Source organism: Nothobranchius furzeri, chromosome 7 (assembly GCF_043380555.1).
Source record: "Nothobranchius furzeri strain GRZ-AD chromosome 7, NfurGRZ-RIMD1, whole genome shotgun sequence".
NCBI classification, from domain to species: Eukaryota; Metazoa; Chordata; class Actinopteri; order Cyprinodontiformes; family Nothobranchiidae; genus Nothobranchius; species Nothobranchius furzeri.
In genome coordinates, this window is record NC_091747.1 from 64,805,402 (window position 1) to 64,826,096 (window position 20,695).

Here is a 20,695-nt window from a genome sequence, read left to right on the forward strand (position 1 = left end):
CTATATAAAGCAGCCGCAGCGCCGCTACCTGCATATAAACCGTGTCGCGGACACCGCCATGTTGAAATGACGCTATGCATTACGGGGCTCCCAGCGGCAGATAAGAGTTGGTCTCTCTCCTAGAATAATTATGAATTTAACAACGATTACTGCCTGATGACATTTTCCCACATCTGCAAAGCTCACTGGAAGGACACAAACCGAGGACAATATTTTCCTGATATAGGGTTTATTACTCAAGTAAGGGTAAAAAAGTATCTGATTAGAAGGCTACTTGAGTACTGAGTATCATCTGATCTAATATTTTTAAAATGATGACATCAAACAGACATAAAATAAGAAGTTATGGGCAAATATTGGTATTTTAAAGACTAAAGGGGAAAAATGTAAACAAATAAACAACATAATTACAAAATAACACATTTTAGGCTAAATTTAGACACAAACTGAGGACAATATTTCCTGACATACAGGGTTTATTTAATCGTGTGAAAATGTAGCACGTTTAAAAAAATACAGCGATAATACCGAAAACCGTGGTAATTTTGGTCACAATAACCGTGAGGTTACATTTTCACACCGTGACAACCTTAATACAGACCATTTTGGATTAGGTTACATTCCCTTTATTCCCAGATTATGTAGTTTGTAGCACTCATTATAATGTTGTAGAAAATTTCTGGCCAATCCACGTGATCGGTATCGGTGATCGGTATTGGTGATCGGCAGCAAAAAACCTGATCGGTGCATCCCTATCAAGAACACAACTCTAACAGTGCACATTTAGTATAATTAGAAAAGTGCAAACAGAAAGTCTGGAGAAGCTGTAAACATATTTGTGCCTCAAAGGCCTTGACTGTAGCCTACAGTTGAAGTTTAAAAAAAAAGCCCAAACTCATGAACTCAAAAGCTCAGTGCTACATTATGTGAAAACAGACTATTTCCTCCATTTGTATTTCTTTTGAGGTCTTGCTGCATTTAGGAGTTGTTTGTCTTTCAGTACTGCAGAATAAAACTGAGCAAGACATGTCATAATTTAGAGTGACAATGAGCTCACATCTAATTCAGTAGAATCAATCAATCACTCACTCAATCAATCAATCAATCACAGATACTTTATTAATCCCAGAGGGAGATTAGAGTTTCAGTACACACAATTCAGAGATCAGACATACATGGGCAAGACACATGACAAGAATTGGTGACTGTGGTCATTCACAACCTGAGTCGCGTTACCTTAATAGAGGTCAGAGGGTTTATATGAGGATGGGTTCAGATGGAGGGAAAAAAGGCACTTCAGAGATACCCTCCACAGGGAGGGCAGCTTTGCTCTGCAAAAAACACCTCAGACAGATATGCAACAGACTTCAGACAACACAACATAACATTTGTTCCGCACATCAGTCCACTTATTCTTCACGAGAGAGAAAATCCTCTCTGCAAACCCAGTGGAAGATGGGATGCTGAGTACAAAGGATACAACAGGCTGGATGTTGGGGAGGTCAGCTGCCTGAAGAATTTCCATCCACTGCTGTTCCCTTGAACTGCCACTTTTCCTTCTCCTGAGGTCCTTTGGTGAGGTGCTCCAGAAGGCTGGTTGCAGTGACACACTCGTCATAAAGCTCACCCATAGAGATGTTTAACCTGCCAATGGAGATAAGAAGTAAACCTGGGTTATAAGCACCACATAGAACACTTACAGTGGTAAATACATGGAAAACATTTATTGTATATTTATTGCATTGTATAGCATTTATACTATACAATAGCTGACTTCATTTATTATATATTTATCCATCCTTATATTAAGTATATGAACTGTCTGAATTTGTAAAATAGTGTATAAAAGACTGCATGTTTGTATGTATATATATATATATACTCCAAAGTTATTGATTATAGTTTTAGTTGTACATGTTATCAATTCCATTTAGTTATCTGTAACCATCATTCATTTTAAAACATGGTTTATCGTATCTCCAGCAAGTGTTTCCTTCCTACCCAGAGGCGGAGCTGGCCTAAATGGCGCCCTGTGCGAGATTCCCCCCCCCCCCCCCCCCCCCACACACACACACACACAAGAAAAAAAATTACACCTACAACTTTGTTTCAAATTGCGTGGAGTGTATTATATATAACAACGTTTGCTAACTGAATACAACATCCAGCTCCTGGCCACCTTCTCACCACTTGTCAAAGTTCTACTGAAATAGTGATGATGACAACACCTGCCATCGCCTTCATTCCTGGGAAATATGAAAGTAGTTGGCACCTTGGTAGGTCCTCTTCGAACTAGCTCTGTGTGTATGCTGTCGGTAATTGGTGATGACCACTTGGCTGGGTCTGAAGAAGAGGCTCATCATCACCTTCAATGGGACTCATTGGTTGATCGTTCAGGCTTCTCTATTGACAGAAAACAGAAGCGTAACTCAACACATTGCTAAGTGGACCATTTCACATATTCTATTAAAATACAATATGTGACATTCAAATTTCTCTAATGTTTGCAGGACACACACACACACACACACACACACACACACACACACACTTGTGCAAACCTTACCTGACGTATCTTGTTGGGGAGACGTGGCAGCTGGCTGTCCCTCATCAAGTTCACATATACTGGTAGGTCTCTCTATTGACAGAAAATGGAAGCATAACTCACCACATTGCTGTATGGAACAATTCCCATATTCTGTGAAAATACTATTTAAATGTCTATAGCTAAATGTTTGCTGGACACACACACGTGTGCAAAACCCACCTAAAGTATCTTCCTGGGGAGATGTGGTGCCAGCAGACTGTCCCTCCTCAAGTTCAAATACTGGCCTACTGGTATGAGCAGTGGAGGTAGATGGCTGTTCCTCAGTGGCAGCTGATGTCATCCCAAAATATCTGCGTAGGGCTGCTGATGTTGCATAAAACAAACAATACAATCTTCATGTCACGTCTGTTGCTTTAGCATTTTAATTAACATGTTACAATGAGCATTTACAGTTTTCAGCAGTGGTAGAAAGAATTCTGAAAATCTGTACTCAAGTACAAGTACTGTTACATTGCTAAAATATTACTCATTTACAAGTAAAAGCACTGGTGTTAGAGAAATACTCAAGTAAAAGTAGAAATTATTCATAAAAACGTCAGAGTATTATTTATTTTTAACGGCTGATGTCACCATCACTTCTCCAGACTGGGGCTGCCTGGAAATTGTGTGTTTTCCTTTACCAAAAGTTAAAACACCAACAATCTATTAATCATTAATAATTGATAAAATATAAAACAAGTGTTTTTCCCTAATTTTTTTGTCATTTTAAGTTTTTATTTCCTTATTCAGCAAATGTCTCCGGCACACAAAGAACTAAATGACCAGAGGAGCCACAACTATTGATTAAATATCCATTAATCCATTTTAACTGGTTAAATTCTTCAACTCTCCCACGCTGCTTCAAGGACACTGTGAGTTAACATAGCCGCGGTGTGCTGTGCAGCACACTTAACGCAACACGATGACATCATCGACTTGTACAGTGCTGAAAGACGAGACAGTCTCAACTTTCAGCTAAAAGAAGACCGCTCTAGCTATTATAGTTTTTATTTTATGGCAGTTTACAGTTTAAACGGGATCTTACTAGCAGGGCACCTCCAGCGGCCCGCTGCTGCTCCGTTTTTCGTGGGGTAAATAATACGTAGCTCATTTCCCGAGTCCAAAAGGAAAGGCGAATGGCGCCGGCGCGAGACCTGCCGCCCGCCGTCAATGTATTTCAGCAAAATTCTCAAAGACTCATTTTAGTTTGATAGCGTTTGGTTATCAGCCTTTCGGTTTTCCCACTCTTAGCTTTTCATAAAAGCTCATTTGACAAAGAAAAAGCTAGCGGTTGGAAGTAGTTCTAATTACATGCAACGTAAGAAGCTAGCAAAAGACATCTGAATTAAGGGATCATCATAGCACCATGCAAAACGTACAGATTAGAGAGGTTAGTTAATCAATAAGTTGGGGGACAGGCGGGAAAAATACCAACTAAATAATAAAGAGATGCATACCTGCATCTTTTCCTCGTTTCTCCTCCTCTTTTTTTCCGAAATTGGGCACCATGGCTTCGACCGTTTCTTCTCCATTATGTTTGAGTGGTGATATGTGAAACGGTACCTGTATCCCTCCATCATCACTCTCCGAGATCCCTCCGCCCCCCACCTGATGAAGGGCGCTATAGAGCGCACAACAGAGGTGCGGCGGACACAAGGGGGCGCAATAAAATCCCAATATAAACGCAAACAATGACTTTGTTGTGCTTTTATTACAGAAATATTATTATTATCATCACTAATCACTATTATTATTATGAAGAACATGTGATTTCTATGTTTTGTTGATGTATCGGTTGATGGAAGAAGAAAAAAAAAAAAAGAAATTAAATGCCGCCCCCTCCAGACTGCCGCCCTGTTCGGCCGCACATGTTGCACATATCAAGCTCCGCCACTGTTCCTACCTGCCAACCAGGTGAAGCCACTCAATGATGTTCTCCATGACATCAAACAAGATCTTCCCAGATGATAGAGAGAGGGGCTGCAGGTGGAAGAGCCAGTTTTCTTCTGAGAAGTCAAACCACTTCCTGACATAGCAGATGGCCGTGTCTAGGAAGGCTGTAAACTCCTGCCTGGCACCTTCAGTATCGGATGGCGAGAGACGCTGGAGTTTCTGTCTTGTTAGGTACCCGCAGAAGCCATCATCTCTTCTCTGAATAAGTCTGTTCAGGAAACAGTCCATGATGCAATAGAGGTCCACATGTGGCAACATTCTTCTCCAGTTTTTTCACCACTTCTTCAAACAGACACATGATATTATTACAGAAGAGGAGGTAGACCTCCACAATGTCTGCCTCTCCTTCAACTCCAGCAGCATCTTCTGTCAACTTCAGCAATTCCTTCAGGCGCCTTGGACACTCCTGACCAATGCTGATGAGATACGACTTCAGCGGGTCCCAGTTCTGCAGAAGGCGGGTGATTGCAGGGTTGAGTGACAGCCATCTCGTCACAACATGGCGCAGGATTTCGTGGAATTCAACGTCACAAAATTCACAGAACTCCTTCGGGTCTCTCTCCTTTTGGCAGAGGTGGAAAGAAGCTGTATATCTTAGGGACACTATTTTCCACATCAACTGAGAGCGTGTCTAGGGCTTTTTTCTCAGTGTTATGGACAATATGTGCATGACAGATGCCATGAAGTCTGAGTTGTGGATGCCATAATTGACATTTTCATTGTCAGCACTGAATGCAGAAACCTGATCTAGGGATAGCCCCACGTTTTCTAGAGAGCTTTGTATTAATTTTACTATTCCCTCTGCAGACTCATCTGGCCACTAGCTGGATTTCCTACCTCCTCGACGGAGGATAGGCTGGTGTTAGCATCGGAGAGGCTAGCCATTAGCATGTCTCAGAGAGTCACTAGAAAGCTAGTGGCCAGCCTAGGCACACTAATGGCTAGCCTCTCCAATGCTAACACAAGCCTGTCCAGGCTAACGCTAGCCTATCCATGCTAATAGACAGCAGAGGGAGTGTGAACCAGTCAATGACCAGCCGAGGGCTGCTAGTCCCTAGTGTATGTAGTAATAACGCCGGTAAAGGTGCTATTCCTCAGTAAGCAGCGCCAGCCTCTCAGTTACCGGCGCCAGCTTATCATTAATCAAGTCGGTAGTTTACTTCAGAATTTATATAGCCTCCTGCTGCTGGGCAGTAGTCTTAATTTTGGCCCCCATACCGCGCCATAGTACACGTCAGGCGGCTCTAGGCAGTGCAACAAGGGCTCATGTCAGAGCTACACCAGGTTCAAATAAAACCTGGACTCAGGTGTGTTAACCAGGGCCCCCCTGCACAAATGCTGGATTAATTAATCCAGCATTAGTGGCTGAGCTGAGAGTACAAGAGAGTCCAGCCTTCACTGGTTGAACAAAGACCGGGCCAAGATGAGCAGACATGGGTTCATTTTAGGCTCCCTCAGACAGACCCTGCAGCCGATCACAGATTCACCGATTCACCGTGGAGAGTAGAGCGGCTTACTTTTCCCGTCAGTCAGAAATCTCATGGATGCACGAGCAGGTGAGCTGGAACACAGATTTACTCTGGTTTCAGAAGCAAGGCTATCCTGAAGCCCCTCCCATTCACCATGGGAACACGTGCTGGAGGCAGGCTTGCTGAAGCTTGGTGAATATGATTGGACGAGGCATGTTACGTCCCTTTTGCATTGGCGCCACCTCTGGTCCACAGCGGATGCAGCAGCTTCAGCTATTTTCTTGGTGGCCAAATTATTCAGGAAGTAGAGCGGGTTGTCCAGTAATCCGAAGGTTGCAGGTTCGATCCCAGCTCCTGGCAGAGAACTCTACTGTTGTGCCCTTGTGCAAGACGCCTAACCTTCCCTACCTGCTGGTGCCTGTGCACCCCTGGGCAGCGGCTGTAGCCACGTGCGATACGAGTGCGGGTCAACTATATCATTTAAACGTCTAACTGAATTATGTCTCATCATTCTAAGATGGAGGTCCTCTGTGACATCACGTCTCGTCCAATCATATTCACCCAGCTTAAGAAGCTTTGCAGCTAGCCTGGTACAGAGCAGGCTTGTCCCCTTAGTGAATGGGCGGAGCTTCAGTCTGGGCTAGAGCGAGACAGGGCCCGCTGTGGTGGGTTAACTAGTTGGAGTTAAACCAGGTGAAGGTGGTTTGTAGCGTCCTTCAGACCCCTGCTAGCTCTTCTACTGAATGGTAAGAAGCTCTGTGCTGATGGACAGAGCTCAGCTGGTTACCATGGGGATGGATAACCATGTGTGTGTCTTACTGTTTGATGAGGATGTCCTCCTGGTTACATGACTGTCCCCCTGTCTCCTGTTCACCTCCTCGTTACAGGACATTCTGCGTCCTGTCCATCTCTTCCTGCAGGAAACAGGAAGAACCTGGACCTGCAGGACACCACAGGGCTCTGACCGGCGCCTCGCTGTCTTCCTACCAACTTCAGCTGGATCCTCCACCAAGAAACAGGATGTAGACTTTCTCTGCTGTGTCCCTCTACTCGTCTCCATCCTCCTCCTGTCCTCCTCCATCATGAACTCAGACCCTCTCCTCTCATTCTTTTTCTTCTCGGTCTTTTCATCTCTGTCGATTTGTCCACATGGCTCAGAGGTCCTAAGCATCTGCCTGTGGGTCTGTCTTTGTCTCAGGTCTGTCTTCTCTTCGTCCTCTTCCTCTTCTCCACCCCTTGAAGGCTCACTTGTCCTTCTTTCCATCCATCTGTCCTTGTCCTTACACTTCCTCAGCCAAACGCTGCTCAGACGCCTCATGTCAGTGAAAGCGGATCGATCCGGGACGTTTCCTCACCTCTGACCGGACCGCGTGGAGTCTGTGTGTTTTCATATGTGGGTCCAGCTGATTCAGGGTCAGCTCAGGCGGAAGCCTTTCCTCCTGTAGCTGCAAGCTCCTCCCCCCGCCCTGACCAGCTGTTCTCTATCAGGTTCTCACTAATGATTGCTCCATATGTGTCATTTAGTTTAGTTTTATTCTGATTTAGTTTGTTTTCTTATAAAAAAGTATTTAAAATGTTAAATTGAACCAAATAATAAAAACTCCAAACAAAACAAATAAACAAAAACAAACAAATAAATGGCCTGTATTTGATACATTTCTCCTAGAGTCCTGGAACCCCCCAAGGCTCTTTAGACTGCAATCAGCCATTCACACGCTGGTGATGATGAGCTACGATGTAGCCACAGCTGCCCAGGGGCGCTCTGACAGAGGCGAGGCTGCCGAGCACAGGCGCCACCGGTCCCTCCGACCACCACCAGCAGGCAAGGGGGGTTAGGTGTCTTGCCCAAGGACACAACGGCAGACTGAGCGGGGCTCAAACCTGCAACCTTCCGATTACAGGGCAAGCGCTTAACTCCTGTGGCACTGTCGCCCCAAACTAAACAAACAAACAAACAAACAAACAAACCACTTCTTCATATAAAAACAAGCGATCATAATTAAAATGTAATAAATTAGAAGTAGTAATGAAACTAAACTGAAGTTAAACAAACGGAGGTCTGAAATAAATCTCTAAAGTAAACAGCCAATCACTGCACCCAACCAACTGATGCTCTGTTCTGATTGGTTCCTGCAGTTTTTCTGTTGACCTTGGTGAGTTTGTAGTGAAGTTGGTCTGAACTAGACCCGAGTCCCCAAACACCAATCAGATCTCCTCTCCGTACTTAGCTCCGGTACCTCTGCTCCTATGTCCCCCCCCTCTCTGTCCTGTTGTCAACAAGTCTCTGGGTCAAACCCTCAGGGGCGCTCTGACCCGGTTACTGATCAGAACAGACAGTGTGGAGTTTGAGGACATATGGGATACTGGACGTTCCCGTGTCTCTGGGTTTGGACTGCTGCCCAGGTTAGCCCCGCCCCCTCTGCTCTGGGTTATGCCAAAAGCTCAGCAGGTGAAGTTCTGCCGGCTGAAGGAGAACGAGGAAGTTAGAGACCCATGGATGAAGCTTTATCTGCTCAGCAGAACCAGAATTGATTTCTGATCCAATCGTCGGGCTACCCTTCATGGTGCCACCATCATTATGGTTCGGCTGAATGTTGGGTTTCCATCTTGGTGAAACATAATGTATGTTCCCTGCTCCTGATGACATTCCCGTGACTGTGACCTTCATGCTTCACCCTCACATCATCAGCACTGAAGGTCACGTGATCCACTGCTGACTCTGGATATCTGGAGCAGAACCGATGAAGCTGTGGGCTCAGTGTTACCATGGAAACAAAGACAGAAGCCTTGCCCCAAATGGTCCAGACCCACTAGATCCTGGGGTCCCCCAGTTGTCCTGAACTTCAGCTGCATCAGTGATGAAATGTTCTCAGTTGCACACCTACTTTGTCTTCAGCATATGCACGTTTCTTCAGTTCTGGGTCTGCCGGAGACGCTTGCAGCATGTCTGAAACATTTAATTGTGTGCAAAGTGCGCTCCAAAGACCCCTTACTAAGATAAACATTGATGGATAGGGCTTCCTCAGCAGGACGGGGGTCAGCAACGGTCCGGTCCAGCAGGGCTTTTACTGATGGAGCTCAGCTGTCCACCTTCCCATGGGCTCACCACTAGGGGGAGGGGCCAAAGAAGTTGGGGTGGTGGCAGAAGGCCTGATCCTCGCCTACAGAAGCTAGCTCTCGGCACGTGAAACATCATCTTCCTGGCGGGGAAAGTGTGTGAGATGGTGTGTCAGGTTGAGGGGTTCTGCCAGGTGGTTGGACTCACCTGGATGCATGGCTCTCTGGCTCCAGAATCAGTTTTCCTCGTTCACCCTCCTCACCTGCCGGTGGTGGTCGGAGGGACCGGTGGCACCTGTGTACAGAATCCTGTCCAGGAGTCCTCCATCTGTCTCCACCTGGTGACTAACGCAGCTGGATCGCGCTCAGTGAACCAACTCCGGCATGAGTGTTTCAGAGGATGAATGAGTGAACACGCATAAAACACAAAGTACGACCAGAACCAGAAGCTGAGCTTACACGTGTAACACAACTTTCTGAAACTGTTTCATCCAACCGTGGGGGTGGTCCTTGAACTAACCACAGAAACGATCTTGATCCGTTTATATTTTGAAGTCTTATTTTGAAGGTTTCAATAATTTCCTTTTGCGTATCTGACACGTTTTACTTTGAAAGAGGAGCTCAGGTCACGTGGTTCCTGTGGCTCTGCGGCTCCGTTAGAAAGTCGCGGGTTTTGGCTTACCTGCCAACGGGATTCTACCGGAGTGCCGCTGAGCAAACAGCTCGGGGCTCCTGGACCGTGACTACAGAGCAGGTGAGTCAGGTGTGGCAGGCTGGTTGTGTTGTTTCGCTTTTTACTGAGAGCAGCTAACATCGGCTAAGCTAACGAGTCCCATTATCGGACGCAGGACTTCTCACCTGTAACCGGGTCCAGGTGAGAAATTCAAACACGGTTGCTTGGACTGTCTCAGTCTCACTAGAATCAGGTTCAATCTGGCTTCAGTTCGGTTCCGGTAAATCTGTTGTTGGACCGAGCTAAGTCAGAACCTCCGCTCTGGGTTCTCATACGGATTTGAACCGCTGTTAAGACACCTGACTTTTGTCTTGAAGTGTTCACAGGTGAGCAACAGGTTGAATGAACATAATCCTGCTGCTCCTGGCCTCCTAATATAATCCCAAAAGTCCCAATATGCGGATGAAGTTCTGAATCAGGACTCCCTCCCTCCTGTTTCATGAATGTGTGACGAGATCAGCTGATTTCCATGAACCATTAAACGGCTCACTTGACACCTGTCCTCAGGTGTTGCTGACATCAGCAGTCACATAATCTGCCCTCTCACAAGGCAGAGCAGGTTGTCCCCAGCTCGGTTTTAGTTTGTTGTATTCATGGGTAAGGCCACCTGGCCCAGGTGAGTGCTGGAGGTGGTCAGGGCTCCATGTTCTAAGCCAACTCCACGCACGCACGCATGAGAACACGCCAACTCCACGCACGCACGCATGAAAACATGCCAACTCCACGAACGCATGCATGAGAACACGCCAACTCCACGCACGCACGCACAGGGAGAACACGCCAACTCCACGCACTCACGCATGAGAACACGCCAACTCCACGCACGCACGCACGGGGAGAACACGCCAACTCCACGCACGCACGCTTGCATGAGAACATGCCAACTCCACTAGGGCTGCAGCTATCGAATATTTTTGTAATAGAGTACTCTATCGAATCTTTTTTTCGATTAATCGAGTACTCTAATAAATGACCCTTTTGTGTTTGTAAACCATTATATCAAATAGCATGTTATAAAATATGAAAGACCTCTCAAAATGAGCAATTGCCAGTTATTCTTCAAGTTTTATTCAAAATTAAGTTTGCAAAACTTCAGCACTTCAACTTTACTTCACAGTGCAAAAAATAAGTAAACAACCTGAGCCGATTTTCCCCTCGTGCGAGAATCTACCAGCCTGCAAGCCAGACAAAAACTAGGAGGATAACTGCTGAAGTAGCGCTGCGAGCGGCTGCGGCCCAAACAGAACCAGAACCGCTCACGGCGCAAACAGCTCGCCGGCTGTTTCCTTATTAACACACGTTCGTTTTAATTTCTACACTTTTTTCTCACACTAACAAGGATTGTCGAGAAAGCATGTTTGCTGTGGTTTTGTCCAATTATACTGATCACACAACATTTGTTTACTTTCTTTCGTTTTCCTCTCATAAATACCCGTGTCCTCCTGCAGCAATCCTGAGGGACAACAAACATCAATAACAACACAATAAAAAGTCCGACATGTTGTGTAAAAACTGATATTTTTTAGCACATTTTAAGTCCGACGTGTTGCTACCAGACGTACGGTGTGAGCTGAAACTGACTGCTACAAACGAAAAAGTCGCACAGCATCTGCAGAATACATAGAAATAAAGGCTAAAATGCACTATCTTGTAGAGGCTCCGAGTCCGCTTGCAGAAGTGACATTTACAGGTGCTGCAGCACGGAGGATGTGGTGTTGTGGTAGGCTAAATCCATTTTACAGTATTTATACTGGACTACGTTTTCCACCTTACGACGTGAAAAATGGTTCCACATCTTTGACTTTTTCTGTCTTTTTCGCACTCCACCGGGGTTCAAGTTGTCCACCATGGCTTAAGAGAAAGTTGAGTTACATTCGCTACTCGCGTGTGCATTCAGTCCAGTGGGCATGTGCGTCACTTATTTCAGTCCAGGTGAAACATGACCCCGTGCGTTTGCAAAGCCATGAATTAATTAAATATGAATTAAACGAATCCTCGAGGCAGAGAATTTGACTCGAGGATTTTTTGTACTCGAATTATTCGAGGTACTCGAGGAATCGTTTCAGCCCTAAACTCCACGCACTCACGCACGGGGTGAACACGCCAACTCCACGCACGCACGCTTGCATGAGAACATGCCAACTCCACGCACTCACAAACGGGGAGAACACGCCAACTCCACGCACTCATGCACGGGGAGAACACGCCAACTCCACGCACTCACAAACGGGGAGAACACGCCAACTCCACGCACTCATGCACGGGGAGAACACGCCAACTCCACGCACTCACAAACGGGGAGAACATGCCAACTCCACGCACTCACGCACGGGCAGAACATGCCAACTCCACGCACGCACGCTTGCATGAGAACATGCCAACTCCACGCACTCACAAACGGGGAGAACACGCCAACTCCACGCACTCACAAACGGGGAGAACATGCCAACTCCACGCACTCACGCACGGGGAGAACACGCCAACTCCACGCACGCACGCATGAAAACATGCCAACTCCAAGCATGCAGGAAGAGAACATGCCAACTCCACGCACGCACGCATGAAAACATGCCAACTCCAAGCATGCAGGAAGAGAACACGCCAACTCCACGCATGCACACATGAGAATGCGCCAACTCGACGCACTCAGGAAGAGAACACGCCAACTCCACACATGAAGAGAAGATTCAGAGTCCAGTCCTTACTTTGTGGCTTCTACAGCTGATTTTTGTTTTTGACCGGTGGTGTGTACTAGGGACGCACCTGTAACGATACTCGGTACTAGTATCGTTACAGGTGCGTCCCTAGTGTGTACACTTCTAAGCAGTACCTTCAGCTTTTGGTACTGGGCTGTTTCCAGGCTGCACAGTACCGTCTCAGCACATCCTTGAATGATTTAAAGGATTTGTGGTCCCTTGTGGCCTCTAGTTAGGGCAGCGGTGGCCCAGGAGTTCACCTGTAGTTGGTGGGTTGTCATGTCAGTGGTTGTGTCCTTGGGCAAGAAGACACTGCTGGTGGTGGTTGGAGGGGCCGGCGGTGTCTGTCTACGGCAGACTAGCCTCTGTCAGGGAGCCCCGGAGCAGCTGTGGCCACATCACCACCAGCGAGTGAATGTGTGTGTGTGTGAATGAATGAGTCCTCTGACTCTGGCAGTATACAGGTGCAGGCCTTTTAATCTTGATGAGGTTTTTGTTAGGGGTTGTATGAACTAGTTGACTTCACCGCTCTGTAGTGACTTGTTATGCCTGTCATCGACTAGTCGCTGTCACGTGATAATGACCGACAAGATGCAGTCCTCGGAAAAGACAGCAGCCTGCTGTCAGCAGTAGGGCTGCAACAAACGATTATTTGGATAATCGATTAATCGGATGGGGTCTCGACACGATTAATCGATTAATTACATGGGGACATTTTTAAAAACTGCTAGGGAAACGTTATTTCTCTCCTTCCTTCACTTTATTTAACACAACATTATTAGAAAACAGTTCAATAGCAGAAAAACAACATGCCATCACCTAAATTGTCTTATAAGGTGTATAGACAGAGACCCTAAGCTACATCTATCTGTGACCTAAAATGCTTGGTCCAAGTTAAACAGCTTAAAGAGCAATTCTCATCTGTTTTGTTTGATCTCATCTGTAGACATTTATTATAACTGGGGATGTCAAACAACTAATTTTTAAATGTAATTAAACATTGGCTGTGAATTAATCAAAATTGATCACTATTTCCAAAAATGACTGAAAAAATAAGTTGTCACACACTCCATGGAAACTTTCAGAGAATCCACAAATAGTGGCTTTCAAATGGTTTTGTTACTTTTTGCAAGTTTAGAAAAGCAGCAGATGAGACAGCATGTCTGATAATTTAGTTTTTCATCTGATATATTAGAACATGTCAGTAATGTCTGAGGGGCTTTTATAAACACTGTATAACTAACACTACTGGAGAGGGTATGAATTACACAGAGGCTTCTGGGGAGCCCAGTTATTGGGGGGGGGGGGGGGGGGGCATTTCGCCTTGGCCCCCAAAATGTCTTGAAACGGCCCTGGGTGTGTGACTGAGTGTTGAAGGTGACCTGAATAGTATCAAATTTATAAATATTACATGTGTGTAACTTATTGTTTTATACAGGTAAAAACGTGTAGTGGAGATAAATCTACCTACATTTTACTTTTCAACACTTTGTTTTGTTGTTTTTATTGAACTATTTTCCTGTCCTGTCTGTCTCTCATCTTCCTGCATCTCCTCTAAACTCTCCAGAAAATCTGCTGCCTGGATTCTTACTTTTTCACCTCATCAGTTACTCTGAGCAGATCAAAGATCTCCTGACCGCAAAGCGGAGAGCGCGATTCGATGCTGCGTCAGTGAGGTGACATCACCGCAGCACAGGTGATGAGCTCCGCAGTAGCAGAGCGCTTCAGGCACAAATAAGACAGAAAGTAGAGAACATGTGCAGACATGAACGATCGTGTGCTAATTATAGTTTTTTGGTTGCGCCACTTTGAGAATGGACCGTGCGCCGGAAGCAGCTGCCTGGAGCGCTGCGCAGCAACGCGCTGTGCCGCTCTCTGCTCAAAAGAGTCCAAAAATGATATAATATAGAAAACTTTTTCCGGCTCCCTGGATGTGTAGGATATCCAGCTCCCCCATAATTCGATCCCTGCTCCTGGATGAAAAGCCGGACATTTTCATCAATACAAGAACCCGCAGTCCCGACGCCCGGACAGAGAGTGAAAAGTGGACACGTCCGGGGAAAACGGAACGTACGGTCACCATAGTCCTCATAAAGCGGGAAATTATAGATACAGTAATTTGCTCGTGCCCTTGCTGCCCTGGGCCCTTTAGAGTTCGTGGGCCCTGGGCAATTGCCCAGTTAATCCGGCCTTGGAACCGGTTCGCAGCAGCGCGAGTCCCCCCGCTCATCTAATAAGCGTCGCGCTCACGACTTTAGACTCTTTTTTTACGAGCTCAGGGCATGTCTAGCCGGTGTAATAATCCGGGACTTGGATGAATCACTTTTGAAAAGTTTTTAATTTACCCGGACACAGAGTTCTCTCCTTCCTCGCTGATGATCCCGACAAGCTTGCGTTTAAGACGCTGCATCATCCCGTGCCATGCCAAGTCTGACCTAAACGTTGCAGGTAACGAATGTCTTCGCCTGATTTAACTGAAAATGCTCCCAAACTTAAAAAGCTTTTACTTTTTTGACTCTCGCTGCTTCTGCCATGTTCCTCTTCCAAACAACTGCCGGCTCTGCCTCGCGCTGATCTGTCTGCGCGCAACGGCGGGCGGGAAGGGGGGGCGCTTTTGGAAGAGTTGTGCGACACAACGAATCGATGACGCAATTCGTTGCCAACGCTTTTAGTAATCGATTTTCATCGAATTTATCGATTCGTTGTTGCAGCCCTAGTCAGCAGGTGACAAGCTCCTGCGTGTCAGACACCGACGCGTCGGTACCGACACCCGCCGTAAAACGGACATTTAACCAAATTGTGACCTTTACCCTCTTGCAATTTAACCTTCCCCTCACCCCCATCCTAACCTTAACCAGCTTGCGCATGCAAAGCTCTGATCGCTGACGTGCTCCAGACATCTGCGTCCTGAGCACGGCCACAGTAACATGATCAAATCAGAAACCACCTCAAGCCACCTCAAAAACTAATTTAACACGCGATCGTTCCCTTTTATGTTTTTCTGTCTAAAGGGACCACAAATCCTTTTTGTCTTTCTGTCAAATAAAAACAAGTTAGTTTTTGTACCTGCTGGTTGCAACAAACAGACACCATTGAAGGTAATCAGAAGTGAGGAACAGAAAATGTAATAATTATTTTAATGTTTAGAGCAGCAGGAACTCTGAGAGGCTGCAGGCGCATCAGTGAGTTTGTGGCCGCTGCGCAGGGGGAGGGGGGGAGAGGGCTGAAGCAGGGGGAGGGGGGAGAGGGCTGAAGCAGGGGGAGGGGGGAGAGGGCTGAAGCAGGGGGAGGGGGGAGAGGGCTGAAGCAGGGGGAGGGGGGAGGGCTGAAGCAGGGGGAGGGGGGGAGAGGGCTGAAGCAGGGGGAGGGCTGAAGCAGGGGGGGGGAGGGGGCTGAAGCAGGGGGAGGGGGGAGGGCTGAAGCAGGGGGAGGGGGCTGAAGCAGGGGGAGGGGGGAGGGCTGAAGCAGGGGGAGGGGGCTGAAGCAGGGGGAGGGGGGAGGGGGCTGAAGCAGGGGGAGGGGGGAGGGCTGAAGCAGGGGGAGGGGGAGGGGGGAGGTCTGAAGCAGAGCAGTATAGATGCAGGAACTACCGTTGTTAAGAGATGTTTACCTTTGAAAATGTGGACGAAATTTTAATTGTCAAAAACTCCAGCGAACCCCCCGCTGCTTCAGGTGCATGACGTCATCGACTAGTAAAGTCTACTCGATTTTCATTACTTGACTGTCGACTTTAAAAAAAATGAAGTCATGCCGCCCCTAGTTTTTGTTTCGTGCCGCTCACGTTTACTCCACAGACGCAGCGCCACATTATGAAAACGACTGTAAATGTTCCTCTGTCTTCTGATGGTGGCCTTTAGAGAACACTAGCAGGAGCCCAGGTGCATCGCTGCCCCCCACACGTCAGGAGTGCAAACCACCTTTTTTAACAAGCCGTGGGGACTTGTTTTGTTTCAAATTTACACGCCACCTCATAAATGGACCTGCGTTTGGCCTGTGGTGGGTGCTGACTTCTACCCGTTTATCACATGTCACCAGTTAGGTGTTCAACCCACAAGTGGACAAACCAGTTACCTGACTTCTCCCTGCCCCCACCATAGGTGAGATGTGAGGCAATGCTCCCTCAGCCACCATGCCCAGTGTCACGCTGCGGTACTTCTGTTATGGTTGCCTTGTTACCTCGGCAACCTGGTCCATCCTCCTCTTCCTCTACTTCTCTCTGGGGTCAGAGCCTGGCAGGATCCCAGTGCCGCACCACAACCAGCCAATCAGCAATGGCCTCAGTAAGGGGCGTCACCCTCCATCAGCCAATAAGGGGGTGGAGCTGTCGCCAGAGATGGGTGAGTGTTGGAGGTGCGCTCTGCACCCGCCCTCCTGATCCTGGTTAGGGTCAGGGACACATCCAGGACCTACAATGTTGGGTGAGATCCAGAAGGTTCTGCTTCTGTCTACAGGGATGATCTTTAACGAAGCGGACCAGGAGGTCAGGGATTCTGGCTACCATCGACACGCCTTTAACGTCCTGATCTCCAACAGGTTGGGCTACCACAGGGACCTGCCTGATACTAGAGACCACCAGTAAGACCTGCAGGTTTGCTGTAGACCAGGACCTTGACACAGGTCAGGCTTTATACGTGTCCACTTGATGGTCCACTCCCTCTGTCTCAGGTGTCGTCAGAGGTCCTATCCTCTGGCTCTGCCCTCTGCCAGCGTAGTGATCTGCTTCTTCAATGAGGCGTTGTCTGCCTTGCTCAGGACCGTCCACAGCGTGCTGGACCGGACTCCGGCCTACTTGCTTCACGAGATCATCCTGGTAGATGACCACAGCGAGCTTGGTAACGAACCCAACCGTAAACACTTGCAGGTGGAGATTACCTGAGTCTGAATCCTGTCTGTGTGTTGCTGCAGAGGAGCTGAAGGAAGACCTGGACCGGTACGTCAGGGAGGAGCTTCAGACCAAGGTCAAATTGGTGAGGAACCAGAAGAGAGAAGGGCTTATCCGAGGACGCATGATAGGAGCCTCTCATGCCTCAGGTAGCTACTTCCTCAGAATTTCCTCTCAAAAGTCCTGCTGTGCCCCCAGGTAATCCAGGACCCACCTGTTTGTCTGCAGGTGAGGTGCTAGTCTTCTTGGATAGCCACTGTGAGGTGAACCAGGCCTGGCTGCAGCCTCTGCTGGCTCCGATACTGAAGGACCACCGTACTGTGGTCTGCCCCGTCATCGACATCATTTCTGCCGACACACTGGCCTACTCCCCCTCCCCCATCGTCAGAGGGGGCTTCAACTGGGGGTTACACTTCAAATGGGACCCCGTCCCATCCTCGGACCTCAACGGGCCGCAGGGACCCTCTGGACCAATCAGGTACGGCAGTCCCCTGATCATCCGACCAATCCGAGACCCATCTACACCTGATTCAGTTCTGTTAATGATAAGGAGATTCATCAGTGTAGAAGGACCCCCTCAGTCTCACCCTGTCACGCCCCCCAGGTCTCCCACCATGGCTGGTGGATTATTTGCGATGAACAGGAAGTTTTTTGACGAGCTCGGCCAATACGATGCTGGGATGGACATCTGGGGAGGAGAGAACCTGGAGATCTCCTTCAGAGTCAGTGAAGGCATCATTGGGTCCACTGATCCAGGATCTGCCCAGTCTTTTAGATTGACCGGGGTGGACTCTGGCTTGTCCTTCAGCGACCTGTCCTGTCTCCTCAGATCTGGATGTGTGGGGGTCAGCTTCTCATCATTCCGTGTTCCAGAGTCGGCCACATCTTCAGAAAGCGCCGTCCGTACGGATCTCCAGGCGGGCAGGACACCATGGCCCACAACTCTCTGCGCCTGGCACATGTGTGGATGGATGAGTACAAGGTACACACACACACACACACACACACACACACACACACACACACACACACACACACACACACACACACACACACACACACACACACACACACACACACACACTCACACACACACACACACACACACACACACACACACACACACACACACACACACACACACACACACACACACACACACACACACACAAGCTGTTGTGGAAGCGTCACCTCACCTCACTTCCTGTTTGTCATCTAATCAGGAACAGTACCTGTCCCTGCGCCCAGAGCTCCGTGACCGTGGTTACGGGGACATCAGTGACCGCGTGGCGCTGAGGAAGCGTCTACAGTGTCATTCCTTCCGATGGTATCTGGACACGGTGTACCCCGAGATGCAGGCTGTCGCTAACGGCAACAAGCAGCATCCTCTTTTCATCAACAGGGGCCTGAAACGGCCCAAAGTCTTACAGCGAGGAAGGGTACATGAACGCAGTCTTCACTTCATCACAACATCAGCTCCCTTCACCCTCTCATCCTCTGTGTCTGCCATCTTTTAGCTTCATAACCTAGCAACAGGGCGTTGTCTAGTGGCCCAGGGTCGCGTGAGCCAGAAAGGAGGGGCAGTTATCCTGAGACCATGTGACCCCCAAGACCCAGAGCAGGTCATTTCATGTGAACACACACCTGAACACACCACACAACCTGAAGCCTGCCGCACATGAGCGCAAGCTGCTGAGCAACCAGCCTGGGATGCCTGTTAGCTCGGCAGACAGCTCGCAGTGCGCCTGTTTGTCACGGAGTTTCCTGCCTCAGGAGACGCTGAGGCAGATATCTGACCGCCTCACGGGGGTAGAAACTCGCCGCGTGCGCTACGTGGACTGCCGGCTCAGCTGAAATATTCTAGTGGCCAATCAAAGCGCGTTCTCCGCTCACATGATTCCAAGATGGCAGCCTCCTGTCTGCATGTCAGAAAACAAACAAAAGGGAGAGACCCCATGCTTTCGTTCTTTTTTAAACACAGAAACAGTTTTGTTTACCTGTTTGTAGCTACGGCTTCGCCGGCAGCTGTCGGCGAAACCGTAGCTACAAACAGGTAAACAAAACTGTTTCTGTGTTTAAAAAAGAACGAAAGCATGGATTTACAAAGACACAGCAAGAACACACCTAAGATGTTCAAAAAGGGAGAGAGCTGGAAAACAAGGAAGTGCCGCTACTTGTTTTGTTGACTGAGGCGTCGCCGCCGCCGCCATTTCAAAGTTAGGAGAGTACAGGTACGGAGGCAAAGAAGGGCCGGGCAAGGAGTTTATGCCAACCTACTCCAAAGACCCAGAATGCTTCCGACCGCACCGCCGCGCGGATCCTTAGAGAGGGTGGTGGAACCGAGGGCCCATTCCTTTATTTTCTGACATGAAGACAGGAGGCTGCCATCTTGGAATCGTGAGCAGACAACGCGCTTTGATTGGCCACTAGAATATTTCAGCTCAACTGGCAGCTCACTTAGTGAGTACACTGTGAGTTTCTACCCCCGTGAGGCGGGAAATATCAAACCGGTTTGATTTTTACCGGTGAGGCAGAAAAAAAGGTGCACACAGCGAGATATCTGCTGAGCTAACGGTTCTTCAAGGCCTGATACCTCGCTGTGTGCACCAGGCTCCAACCAAAACAGCCTTCAGTCTGACCCTGAACCGTGTCACCTGACTTGTGTGCAGGATTGGGCTTACGATGAGGACGGCCAGCTCGTCCTCGCAGGTCTGCTCTGTCTGGACGTCTCAGAGGTCAGGACCTCAGAACCCCCCAGACTGATGAAGTGTCACGGCTCAGGGGGGTCACAGCAGTGGAGCCTGGGGGTGAGCAACACACACACACACACACACACACACACACACACACACACACACACACACACACACACACACACACACACACACAGTGTCATGTGATGGTTGTCTTTTGCAGAAGTCCAACCGTCTCTACCAGGTCTCAGTGGGTCAGTGTCTCACCATCTCCCAGCCAATTGGACAAAAGGGTTACGTCTCCATGGCGATATGCGACGGATCTCGGACACAGCAGTGGCAGCTGGAGGGCTGAGGACGAGGCTGATGATGGACGGATGGAGACGGGGACGTCTCCTAAGGACAATCAGGAGGACCATGTTTTAGAGTGATTAGATTCTGTTGGGTCTTTTTATCGAAGACGAGACACGGACGGTCTCTGGCTGGAAGACGGATGTTTGTGTGAGGTTTTAACTGAAACTACTTGTTTCAAAAGAACATGGGGACATGTGATGTAACATATCTGCTAGCCGTATACAGATTTTAATAAAGCTCAATGTGTCTTCAATAAATCACTTTTACAAGA

At 48.0% G+C, this 20,695-nt stretch overlaps 2 protein-coding genes across 3 annotated transcripts in view; one reads left to right on the top strand and one right to left on the bottom strand.

Annotated features, from left to right (window-relative positions):
- LOC107373612 (uncharacterized) overlaps positions 1–9,596 on the bottom strand; it is a 67,284-nt gene extending 57,688 nt beyond the window's left edge. Inside the window, exon 1 of the mRNA XM_070553451.1 lies at positions 6,829–9,596. Within this exon, the coding sequence (XP_070409552.1) occupies positions 6,829–7,327 (499 nt within the window). The 5' untranslated portion in view covers positions 7,328–9,596. The remainder of the gene's footprint in view (positions 1–6,828) is intronic.
- Positions 9,597–9,678: 82 nt separating this feature from the next.
- galnt11 (UDP-N-acetyl-alpha-D-galactosamine:polypeptide N-acetylgalactosaminyltransferase 11 (GalNAc-T11)) lies at positions 9,679–20,695 on the top strand. Of its 2 annotated transcripts, XM_070553540.1 has the most exons (13): positions 9,684–9,820; positions 14,063–14,191; positions 16,593–16,832; positions 16,947–17,070; positions 17,161–17,327; positions 17,401–17,526; positions 17,606–17,855; positions 17,982–18,099; positions 18,207–18,359; positions 18,601–18,816; positions 18,895–18,999; positions 20,047–20,184; positions 20,294–20,695. In XM_070553540.1, the coding sequence occupies exons 3-13, from the start codon at positions 16,625–16,627 to the stop codon at positions 20,423–20,425; spliced, it is 1,737 nt and encodes a 578-aa protein (XP_070409641.1). In that variant the 5' UTR covers positions 9,684–9,820; positions 14,063–14,191; positions 16,593–16,624; the 3' UTR covers positions 20,426–20,695. The 2 variants fall into 2 exon arrangements, with proteins under 2 accessions (XP_015832702.3, XP_070409641.1); XM_015977216.3 differs by lacking the exon at positions 14,063–14,191 and having other exon boundaries at positions 9,679–9,820.

Bases quoted from the DNA above. Each gene is read 5' to 3' on its own strand.
- galnt11 (XM_015977216.3), top strand. From the start codon at position 16,625: ATGCCCAGTGTCACGCTGCGGTACTTCTGTTATGGTTGCCTTGTTACC. The intron at 18,360-18,600 runs GTACACACACAC...TCATCTAATCAG, and splicing joins TGTGGATGGATGAGTACAAG to GAACAGTACCTGTCCCTGCG. The intron at 20,185-20,293 runs GTGAGCAACACA...TGTCTTTTGCAG, and splicing joins CACAGCAGTGGAGCCTGGGG to AAGTCCAACCGTCTCTACCA.